Source organism: Trematomus bernacchii, unplaced genomic scaffold, assembly GCF_902827165.1.
Source record: "Trematomus bernacchii unplaced genomic scaffold, fTreBer1.1, whole genome shotgun sequence".
NCBI lineage: Eukaryota > Metazoa > Chordata > Actinopteri > Perciformes > Nototheniidae > Trematomus > Trematomus bernacchii.
Genome location: NW_022987513.1, coordinates 6,905,728 through 6,917,601, shown reverse-complemented (window position 1 = coordinate 6,917,601; position 11,874 = coordinate 6,905,728). Strand labels below are relative to the sequence as shown.

The following is an 11,874-nucleotide window of genomic DNA, read 5'->3' as shown; positions in this document are numbered from 1 at the left end:
AACTCTGTTTTGATTGGTTCGACACATCAACAGTCTAATCAACTCATCAAACATGCTCTTTTCTGGCCTATAAAACCACACACAGAGCTGTGCATTTTTCTGAAGTAACACTAACTCAGCCTAGTTTCAACATAATAATCCTGTGTTTTCTTTGGAAACACTGTGTCTTTTTTCTTCTTTTTGCCCTGACACTTTACAGTAAAATAAGATACGCATGTTTTTCAGCTGCAGGGTGAAGACAGGAAGACCCACATGATGTAATTATCCAAATAAAGGGCAGTGCAGAGGGTGGAGAGGGCTCTTCCTCTCTATGATGTCATGCCACTGCAGCAGTTTGCCGGTGATAAGGAAAGGAGTGCAACTTCACATCCACAAATGTGGTTTGACAACTCTTATCATTGTCCTACTGCTTATATGAGGATGTGTGAGAATAACACAAACATAGAAGTGATAAGCTGTCTCTTCTGTTAAACTAAATATGTGTGATGAGACATTTTCTGGTCATTTTTGATAGCATGACAGCATTTGGATTGCTCCTATTTTGTGTGTATCAGCATGTTGTTTTGCGTGACTGCATCTGAAACATGACTGTTTTTACGGCCAAAATGCTCCCAATCCTTGAGTAAACACCGAGCGTATCCGCTCTCCCCCTGGCTCCTGGCTGCTGGCTCCCTCATTGATCGGTCTGGACAATTTATTAGCCATTGTGACAGTTTCCTGTACAGCCAGGGTCGACAGGGGAAACGGAGAGGTATGCAGATAAAGTGCTCAGAAACATGGTGCACAATACCTATTGTGTTTTGATTGCAGGTTGAACTGTTACCTCCAGAATGTTTGCCACATACCTTCCAGTGTGCGTGTGTGATTGCTTGTTATTCCACATACATGTCCTGCTGCCCCGATCTATTCCCTCAGCATACTGAGTAATCGCATAAGTTCTGGAAAATCACAAGGCTCAAAAACAAAAGGAAATACCAGTGAATTCCACAATAAAGCAATGAAACCTTTAACAATGGCTCGGCGGCCTTGAACTGCAGCTTTCTTCCATCTGTGAATGTCAATTTCAGTCAACAGTTTCAACACTTTCATGGGAAATGTTTGATACTTGGCCAGAAATGTCCTACATCAGCAAATACGCAACTCTACCTCAGCTAAGTTGAGACTAACACGCTGATAATGCAGCCTAAATATTGCATGACCTTTTAGCTGAAAGAGACAAGGGCAATGATCTCTGACCTTCTCAGCATGGTTAACTCCCAAAACAATGGGGACATGCATTGACTTGCAGCTGTGAGGATTTGCCAGGGGACATTATCTGCAGCAGCAACATGAACAGTTTAGGAATTGAGTGACAAGCAGCTGTCATACTGGGGTATGTAAATATGTCCTGTTTGTCTGTTCTGTGTTAGTCTTTGACGAGAGCAGCCAAGCTTAAGATGATGAATGTTAACACCTATCGTGTTCCATGAACTCAGCAGAGGTCATCGACTCACAGTTTGGGGTTCAAGAAAAATGTAAAGTAAGTGTTATATGGAGTACAAGTGTCAGGGGTAGGCACTAATATAGTTGGTTTAACATGGTCACACATCATGGACAAAGTCTTTAATTTAAAAAAGGTGAAATAAACATAGTTAAGGCTGTGAAATGTAACTCCTCACTAAATGAGATGGCGTAAAAGATATCAGTTTGCTGTTTGCGGATGTGTAAATACATGTAGACATGCCACCATATCGATTTTAAGGTTTTCCACTTGTGCTGTATTTACTGTAGTTTGTAAAATGTAAAAGTGTTATGATTCGATAGTGGTTAAAAACTAGGGAATTTACGTATTTTCCTACTTTTCTCCTGTTAAATACTTTGCATTTGAGCAGGCTTTATCATGTAGGTGAAGGTATATGTGTATGAGGCTTAAGATTCCAACCTAAAACATTAACAACATACAAAATGGACATTTTATCTTTTGGATAATGTAAATTAATAATAGTCTTTATAGATTATGTTTATATGTATATGTTTAATATATAAATGTTCTACAAAATCAAAACAACATATTTCCCAGGCTGTGTTTTAAAAGCATTTTTGTTTTCCAACAGGAATGCTAATTATTTAATAAATTAGTAACTATTATCATTACGAGGAAGATCATTACACTTGATAGTGCACAGAGGGATATAAAGACCATAACAGTACATGTACATATAATGCACATGCTGACTGGGCTGCTGCAAACATGCAGGCTTTTAGTGAACATCTGGCAAATCCATAATGGCTCACCAATGGAGACAAGCTCGGAGCTTCGTGGTAGCATGTTTTACAGCAGTGCAACAGTGCCATCTGGTGGACTCAAATAAACTGATGGGACAAAAAAAAGTATGTGTTTTAAATAAATAAAAACTCCTTACATTTTCCTCACAGTCTTGCCACACTTAGAGTGTAGCAAGAGTGGAATTATGAAATGGTTTTCAATTTATAATAAGTATACAGAATGGAAATCCTCCATCCTTAACTCCATTATGTGCTTATGTTGTGGTCCCGCCTGATTCCCCTCTGGTCCTCATTAGGAGACAGCAGCTGCATGCTGCCTGGGACTTTCGAAGATGGACACGTTAATCTGATGATCCCCAGTATGGATACGTGGACAAATACAGCTTATTCTACCTAGGGTGTATGGAGTCGTTTGAGCTGGAACTGGAGCCCAAACTTAAGAGAACATGGTTGTCAGCAAAATTCAGTAGAATCATTAAGAAAAGAAAGGCAAATGGATAATGATGTTATAAAAAACTGAACACATCCATTTTAAATGTCTGGCATCAGCATAACAATGCTCTTGGGGTTATAATTTGCAGAAAGCTTAATGTTTATTTCACACTGTAATTATATACTGTCTAATGTAGTGGGAAAATATTCCTTTACTTTTGTGATGATGGAGCGTACGTAATTTATTGTTTCTTTTGGAAACTTCATCATAAAAACATACAAGGAGTTCCCCTTATATGATATTTTATTGTAAAGGGATTTAAACAATTCTTATCAATTATAAAGTCAAATTAAACTTTAAAAAATAAATTAAATATTTAAAAATCGAGTTAGCTAACCATCTAGCTAGATGTCCAGCACAATAGATGGATGGATGGATGGATGGATGGATGGATAATAGATAGATAGATATGGAAGAAGGAGACTGCTCATGAAAATATGAAACATTTATTGAAAAGTGAGAAATAACATTGACATGAATGTCTTATGGTGTAAATTAACATGTTTACATTTCTTCTGTAATCTCTGTGTGGCTCTAACGTGACAAAAAAGAGAACTCTTCAAGTCAACACCAACATCCTGTGTTGTTTACACCTCTAGTTTTTGACTTAAGCTTAAATACTTTGCGATAAATTATCTTCATGGTTAGTTTTGTCCCCGTTGCTCAGTTCTATTGGGGGCTCAGATGAAGGATCCTGCGGTTCTCTTGGACCTCCTGGAAACATACAAACACAGACGACAACAAGTCGGTAAGTTACATTTGGCAAAGTTCTGTTCCTGAGTTGTGTGTTTTGGGTGTGGTTTTGTTCTAAAGTGCATGAGGAACACCTTTTCTTAATAATTAATATAAAACTAATGCACATGAATGTTTTTAAGCAAGTATCCAAAGCGGGAAAGAATAGAAGAGTGTGTAGAGATTGTTTTTGTTTTAGCCATGATTGTGTTGTGTCACCATTTATGGAGAGCAAAAGGACAGTAATGCTTATACATTACCTTCAGCTGCCTTTCTGTCTCCAATAATATAGAGAGAAGACAGAAAGAAAAACAGTCCTCCCAGGATCCCAACCACTGGGCAGACCAGGAGGCTGTACTTCAGACTGTGGAAGCTCCATTCAGGAGACACAGGTTTAGATTTGCTTAAAGCATCTGAGATCTATAGAACAAGGGGGAAGACAGCTCAATGATGAACAGAAAAAGTGGTTTACTCAATTTCACAGAGGTACAATTAAGTTAAAAATGACGTTTTCTGTGGCGAATTGAACTATTTCTCACCGCTCCTACTAGGAAAGGACTCCCAGCATCCCCCAGGAGATGACCGACAGAAATCTGGAGAGCCTCAGCTGTAGCCCTTCTGGTTGGTATGACAACATACTGAAGTAAAAAGTGAAACATAAGACAACCTGTCTGCTTCAAGTTTTAGTAGACTGTTTCATGTTTTTATTTATCACACGGTTATCCCTTTCACTCACCAGCAGTATATCTGCCATGACGGCCCAGTTCAGTGATATCAATATTTCACTAAAGAAAATGAATACCTGAAATGAGACATTAAATCAGAGAGTAAGCAACTAATACAATAATATTTATGTAATTCATCATCACCCATCACAATCCCCTTTTTCCACTCCGACTGCTATTTATTTATTCAGGTCTTCTAATCTAAACTATACTTTAGCTAGTGGACACCAGCACATACAGGCATTTGTCTCTTACGTAGGTGGCGGGAATGCTCGTTGATGCCACAAAGATGGTGATGAAGAGGCAGGGTGCTGCTCCCAGCAACCCTGATGCACAGATGAGTGGGTCTGACTTTGGGAACTTTTCCCTTAACCATCTAGATAAACCACTGCCAAGAATCCCTCCGAGAATGCCCGTCAACACAGTCACAGCACCGAAGATATAACTGTACAGAGAGCAGAGGCACAAGGCGTTGTTAAAACTCTGTATTCATTTGGAAGGGAAGGGGGTAAATGAAGAATGATGCTGCACCTGTCCGTGGAGTCGCAGGGCTCTTCGACACACGCCGGTCGGAGTCCTTGACTGACCTGAGCTCTAGACAGAAAAGTAGGCATCCAGAAAGCCAGGGCTCCGGAGAGGAAGGCCGTAGCAGTCACTCCCAATGTTGACCACAAGTACGTTTTGCTAGTGTCAGAGAAGAAATACAAAGAGAATACGATCAAAACTTGCATCTCTGCATAGATGGGTAAGGCTCAGAATAGGGAATGCTAATATTTTATTATAATTTTCTATCATACTTGTTTTAAACACCAATGAAGACATAATTATTTTGTCCGACAACTTGTTGTTTCTGGCAACAGTTCTAAATTGGTTGATCCTACTTAAAGGACAGAAAAAACGTTGTTTCTATAGGTAAATACACATCTGAGTTGACAAATATGACATGTGGGGTCAAGGGTGTAACTTTGGTTTGAGAAGTGGGGGGGACACAAAACAGGGGGTCCTCCGCAATGAAACATTGTTCTCGATTTAATTCCATTTCCTGCCTTTCTACAAATATATTAGGGACTATAGTGTTAACAAATCCAAGAAAAATGTGTAGTGTATATAATGAGTGTGCACACTTATCTAGTATCCTCTCCATGTGAGCCTGTTTTATTTGTGATGACCTAACATCCTCTAGGGGGGTCCGGGGGCATGCACCCCCGGGAAGATTTTTGTTCTTTAAATTGAAGTTAAAGGCATCAATCTGGTGCACAAATTAAGAGATTTATGGATACAGCTCTCAACACTCGAAACAGAACTGTATATATTTCAATACTCCAAAAACCATTAGAATATGCTCACAACCAATAACAAATAATTGATATACTCCTCACTCCTATCTTTATCTTACCTAGTCTGCATTCTTTCTTTTTATTTATGCATATTTTACTAATCACTCCCCTTTTAAACTGTGTTTTTAATTTTTGACTGACCTATAGCACACAGTGGAATGATTTATTAACTTATTTTGAACAACTATATTAAATAGATGGAAATACTTGTTTACATAGATGACCAAACCGTTTGAGACCCACTGAGATAACTTAGACTAAAGTTTACAATCTAATCGCTCAGAGAGTCCTTTACCTCACCTAAACTGACGTTATCTCAGCCTCTCAGTCCGACAGGAGAGGACTCTCCCTCTCCTTATTGTTGAAACAGCTTCTAATTTCCGTTAACTCCGAGCTAGCACCAGATGCTAACAACAACCCCCGTGATCTCTATCTATAGATCTATATAGCTATATATATATATCATATCTCTCTATCTCTCCTCTCTCTCTCTCTCTCTCTCTCTATATCTCCTCTTATCTCTCTATCTCTCTCTCTCTCTCTCTCCTCTCTCTCTCTCTCTCTCTCTCTCTCCTCTCTCTCTCTCTCTCTCTCTCTCTCTCTCTCTCTCTCTCTCTCTCACACACACAAAATGCGCTCGTGCCACACACAAACAGACACTCCTCCGTGACGATGACCGCTTGCATAAAAAAATAATAATAAACACATTTGAAAAGTGGGGGGGACACAAACGGGATTTTGAAAAGGGGGGGGTCATGTCCCCCCTGTCCCCAGTGAAAATTACGCCCATGTGTGGGGTACCTCAAGGCTCCATCTTGGGGCCTCTTCTCTTTAACATCTACATGCTACCACTGGCTCAGATAATGAAAAACAACAAAATAAGTTACTATAGCCAGGGGTGCACATAACTGGTACGCAGGTACGCATGCGTGGCAACAATCCGAAATGCGTACCGTCACTTGTGTCACAAAGCGCATTTGCGTACCGACGTCAATGTGAAGCTTTTCCAGAAGGCGGTTAGTTCACCGGACGACAGAGTCGGTCTCCGTGTGCACAGACAGGGCAGCTGTTAACGTCGGTCTGTACAGCAGCCCTGCGCTAAAACACAACGCCAGCCCCCCCCCCCCCCCCAGTCATTGCACCAATCAATGACTGGATGTGTCAGAACTTTCTCCAATTACACAAAGATAAAACTGAGGTAATGGTTTTTGGAGCCAAGGCAGAACGTATAAAAGTTAACGCTGAGCTTCAGTCTGCAATGTTCAAAACAACAGATGAAGCCATAAATCTACAGTAGGTGTAGTCATGGACTCTGATCTGAGTTTCAACAGTCACATTAAAACAGTTACTAAATCAGCCTACTATCACCTAAAGAATATATCTAGGATTAAAAGGCTAATGTCATAGCAGGATTTGGAAAAACTTGTCCATGGCTTTATCTTCAGTAGACTTGACTACTGTAATGGTGTCTTTACAGGTCTCACTAAAAAATCCATCAGAATTGTGGATACGCTTTGCATTGTGGCTACGCTTTGCTCCCACAATGCAATTCGGCAAAGCGTGACGTCACCCCATTCAAAGTTAATGGGCAGAAGCGTTGAAGCTTCAACGCACACCGCCGTGTGTAAGCTCCGTAACACTAAGAAAGTGGATCACATCACTCCAGTTCTGAAGTCTTTACACTGGCTTCCTGTGTGTCAAATAATTGATTTCAAAATACTGCTGCTGGTTTATAAAGCTTTGAATGGTTTAGGCCCAAAATACATGTCTGACCTACTGCTAAATTATGAACCATTTATGGAACAAACTACCAGAAATCTGCCGGTCCGCTGCAACTCTCACTGTATTTTATCTTTTTTTTAATATTCCCAATAAAATCTATAGAGGCTTCAAAAATATATGTCCTACTTTTTCAAAAGATACTTGACGTCCTCCAGGTACGAACTCTGCCCTGAGACTCCTTCGCCATGGGTTTCTGCAGCACCTCTGGGTGGATTAGGGCATAAGAAGACCAGCAAGACAAGTCCAACTACACCCAAGATAGGAGTGATCTGATAACACAAAAGGTTGTAATATTAATCACTCTATACTTACCAGTGCTCAGCCAACATTAATTAAAATGTTCTTACCCTGAGAGCCCAGCGCCAGTCTCCTGTGAGAGAAGCAACACCTGCCCCTGTTATGTATCCAAGACCACTAAAAACACACAGAAGACCATTTTAGTGATCATGACGACATAAACAAGCTTGTCAACAGTTGTTTTAGGAATGTATGTCCAATATATACATTTTTATATACGAGGGATTAATAAAAGTCCATCTTTAAAATATCTTCTTATTATAAAATTAGATCCTTTTTTTAAAATGGCAATGGTGTGAACTTTTCTCTTTATGACTAGTTGTCTAAGCCAGGCATGGTTAAAAAGCAAGTATTACTGCAGGCTAAGACAGACTGTTATTTGTATATAATCAGCAAGATTATTTTGTCCAAACTTCCAACCTGTTTAACCTACAGTATCTGCATGGGTTACTGTGGTATTGAGGTAGTCGCCAAAAACTACGTAGCTACAATACGCTGGGAAAGCTAAGCTAAGCTAAGCTTTCCAAATGCGTAAGCGTTTACCCTCGAAACAATTGATCAATTACCAGTGCAGAACCTTATGGGCAGAGGGGGCTAGTACAGTGCAATATTAGTGGAAATCAGCAAAAAGTTAAAGTTAATTCTGTCCACAGTGTTGTCCTCTACAGCACTTTGCTTGTAGTAGCATGGATTCTGCAAAACATGGATTCTGAACAACACACCAGTGTTTTTACCTTGCATAGCAGCTTGACATGATAAGACCTACGTGAAGCTAACAGGCATAGTTTACGTGTGTGTGACAGGACACAGGAAGACGACAACGATGACTCCTTAAAAGGTTAAGGTCAAGAACATTTTCTTTCATTAAGCATGACATTGTGGAATTCTTTGAATATAAAGCGGTTCTTAATTATTTGACTTGAACATAGCATAGGCATATTATGTGAAATGCTACTTAAGTACAATTAAAAACCAACATTCCTGGGGCCACTACAGAAAATTGCAGATAGACATGAATCATTATCCTGGAATTCAAGTAGACACAAGTGACACATAAAAAAACAGTAACCATACAAAGTGCAGCCATATACAGGACTTTAATATCGCTTGCTAAAACATGGACAAAAAGCAGAATATATAAACACAATGGTGGACTGAGATTGGGTCTTTTTCAAACCTTCCAACAGGGATAAAGATGTAGAAGATACAGATTATCATGCTCCGTTTAGTCCCAACAAAGAGATCAGCAATGATGGTGGGTGCAATGGTGGAGTAACTGGCCTCTCCTATCCCCACCATCCCACGCAACAGCATCAGAAGCCAGAAGTGCTAAAGACCCAAAACGACAAAGAAGCAATTTTACAAGATTAGTACCAAACAGCACAAATATGTTCCAACAGTTTAACATACACCTTGCTTGAAGCTGGAAACCGTACAATCAATAATATTTATTCCTCAAAGTTTAAGAATAAATTCTTCTTTGTACTTAATGGGATAGTTTGGATGTTTTGAAGTGGCGTTGAATGAAAGCAGTCAAGGAGGGACCAAACTATAAAATCATAGAAGCAATGGTAGGAGATATTGTGTTTTTAGAAGATCGAGCCCAAAGGGAGCATGTACAGTATAGGCAAAGTAGTATGGGCCGTAAATGTTGCCTTGAGGTACTCCACAGGTGGTGGGAGCAGACCAGGAGGAAATGTTTCCAGTGTTGACAATAAAAGGTTGGTTTATTAAGTAGAAACCTGGAAACTGGCTCTGCAATTTCTCGAGAATATCATTGTTAACTGTATAGAAGACTGCGCTAGTCTAGGAGAATTAGTATGGCTCATTACCAGAGTCAAGAAGCAGCATTAGATCATAAAGAAGCAGTTCATCAAGATTTAGTTTAAAATACAACAAAGATCATCTAACAGGTTAACATACAACCATTTTTTTGTTTCCTGACTTACTGATATACAGGGGCATTCTATCTAAGGAGTAAGTGCATGATGAGGTTAAATGAAAGAGGAAGACATTTAAACTACTAGCTGCAAGTGACATCTTGTGATCTTGTTGCTTCTTATTTCTTGTGAAGTGTACTGTATGTGACACCTCATTTTATCACTCACCGACTCAGTGACAAAAGAGCTGCCGGCTGCTGTCACAAGCCAGACAATCAAACCACCAATCATGATGTATTTCCTGTTGTAACGGTCCCCAAGGTAGCCAAAGAGAGGGGCCAGAAGCAAGAAACTGCAGATGAAAACTGTAAGTACATTAATAAGAATTAATTCCTCTTATATTGTATTAACTTGACTCAGAGTCATTAACCAATTGATTTTTCTTATTTAGAAAACCAAAACGTGTGTATGTAATGTTATATTTATGTCACGCAATAACAGTTCTCTGCAATGCATTTACAGCACATGTTTCATAACTTTATGTTAAGTAATGCAGGGCCAAATAGGGACATTCCAAATATGGGTGCATGTGTAAGAGTGTTTTCTGCACCCTCATACCTGTTTGTATGAGTGCAGCTGTACCATCATTTATAACAAAAAATTGCTGAATGTCGGGAAGGACACCTATAGGACACAACAAACATTATATTTAAGCCAACCAACATAGAAACAGTTAATGGTGTTTGTTAAAAGGCAACAACAGGTCAACTTACCTGCTATTGTGTACCGCTCTGTGTAGTTGAGCAAGTTGATGTAGCAAAGTACAGCCACAGCTATATAGGAGCGCCTCTGTGATATGGCTGGTTCCTCCGTTTCCTCTGCCTTTGGTGTGAGGGATGAAAGACTGTTCACAAAAGAGCCATAATGTAGACCAGAGCTGGAGCCCAGGCTCCATCGAGGTATTGGACTGTCCTTTGGCTCCATAGTGAGCAGCTTTTTCTTAACCTGGAAATGGAGAATGTGTTACTTAGTTTTATAAAAATAATTTACCCTCATTCTCGCCAAATATGATAGGTTCAAGGTTCAAGGTTCTTTATTTGTCATACGAACATAGCTACAGAGTAGTTATGTCGATGAAAATCTTAGGTCGCAGGCTTAATGTTGCAGTGTGTGTACACTAGTTTCTAAACCAGTCTTATTAGACAATTCAATAAAGATCAGTGACAGGACTGAGCACTACTCTCTTTAGAAAAGGGATAATAGACGTTTTTCTGTTTCAAGTGAATACAAATTATAGCTCAACCTAAAAATAAAGATTGATTCCATCACAGAACAGTAAGGACTGTCACCATCCTGTTTACGTGTCAACATACATCATACATTTACCACGTGTTGCTATTGAAGCCCTCTCCCCTCAAGTAATGTAGTTTGGGGGAAATCAGTTAATGTGGTTTGTAGAAACACTTTAGAAATAGTAATTGTTACACAAAAGAATGATGGGAACATAATTACAAAACTGTGTAGGAGTAAGTTTTGTAACTATGTCAAAATGTCAGAAAATAGAGAAGGAGTTGTTACAACACTATAGAGCAGTATATGGTGTGATTATGAGTTTAGACGTTGTCATATGTTCGGGGAAATAGTTAACAATGTACTAATCCAATAAAATACTGTACATGCATAGTTCAGATGATCATAGAATAACAACATAATACATGCAAAAGACGAAATATAAGAATTTAAGTGGATCATTTCATAAGTGGTTTTTAGAAGCCCTAATGCATTCTGCCCCAGTTAGGGTTGATGCAGAGTTATCCAAGACACTATTGTGCATTGAAATATTTTCTCTAAACAACAAAAGATGAAAAAAGATGCACCCACCTTTTTGCTGACGATGTCCTGTTTATGTTATTTTCTCAGTTCATTCCATGTTTGCAGTCGTAAGAGCACAGTGTTGCTCCTTGTGTGACTCTCAGGCTCGTAGAAGCTAACAGAGGTCTCAGCTCTAACATGCCTCAAGACATATTAGGTTAGTGAAGGGACCAGCCCACTCTGTGTTGGTCATATGCTTTCACACATTACTTCACTGTGATGCAATGCTGTAAACAAGCCAAATATTTTCATTTTGTCTCTGCTTTTCTCATTCTTTCTATTAATAAGTGGGAAATTAAACAATTGGCACAAGAAACACATGAGTCAGGTTCATATGTGACTGGCCTGAGTCATTGATGAGTTTGAACGGCTTTAAACACACAACAGAAGGGCAAAAAGGCTGATGTTTATGTGGGTGTCAGGTGGTCAGCTATTAAAAAAATTAATGCATGACGACTTTCATCAGTGGTTGCAATTCTGTCTGTGACCAA

The 11,874-nt window shown here is 39.3% G+C and overlaps 1 protein-coding gene across 1 annotated transcript; it reads right to left on the bottom strand.

Annotated features, from left to right (window-relative positions):
* Positions 1 to 3,188: 3,188 nt before the first annotated feature.
* Positions 3,189 to 11,527, bottom strand: spns3 (spinster homolog 3 (Drosophila)). The gene is made up of 13 exons (XM_034115063.1): positions 11,393 to 11,527; positions 10,285 to 10,516; positions 10,130 to 10,195; positions 9,740 to 9,876; positions 8,809 to 8,960; positions 7,682 to 7,748; positions 7,461 to 7,603; positions 4,747 to 4,899; positions 4,471 to 4,660; positions 4,227 to 4,292; positions 4,030 to 4,128; positions 3,751 to 3,910; positions 3,189 to 3,472 (listed from the first exon to the last, which is right to left on the bottom strand). Exons 2-13 carry the CDS (start codon positions 10,493 to 10,495, stop codon positions 3,372 to 3,374), a joined length of 1,545 nt encoding a protein of 514 aa, XP_033970954.1. The 5' UTR covers positions 10,496 to 10,516; positions 11,393 to 11,527; the 3' UTR covers positions 3,189 to 3,371.
* Between the last annotated feature and the right edge of the window lie 347 nt (positions 11,528 to 11,874).

Excerpts from the sequence above, each read along its gene's own strand:
- spns3 (XM_034115063.1), bottom strand. The coding sequence starts at position 10,495 with ATGGAGCCAAAGGACAGTCCAATACCTCGATGGAGCCTGGGCTCCAGC. Across the intron at positions 10,196-10,284 it reads AGAGCGGTACACAATAGCAG|GTGTCCTTCCCGACATTCAG; the intron begins GTAAGTTGACCT and ends TGTGTCCTATAG. Across the intron at positions 8,961-9,739 it reads GCTCTTTTGTCACTGAGTCG|CACTTCTGGCTTCTGATGCT; the intron begins GTGAGTGATAAA and ends TTGGGTCTTTAG.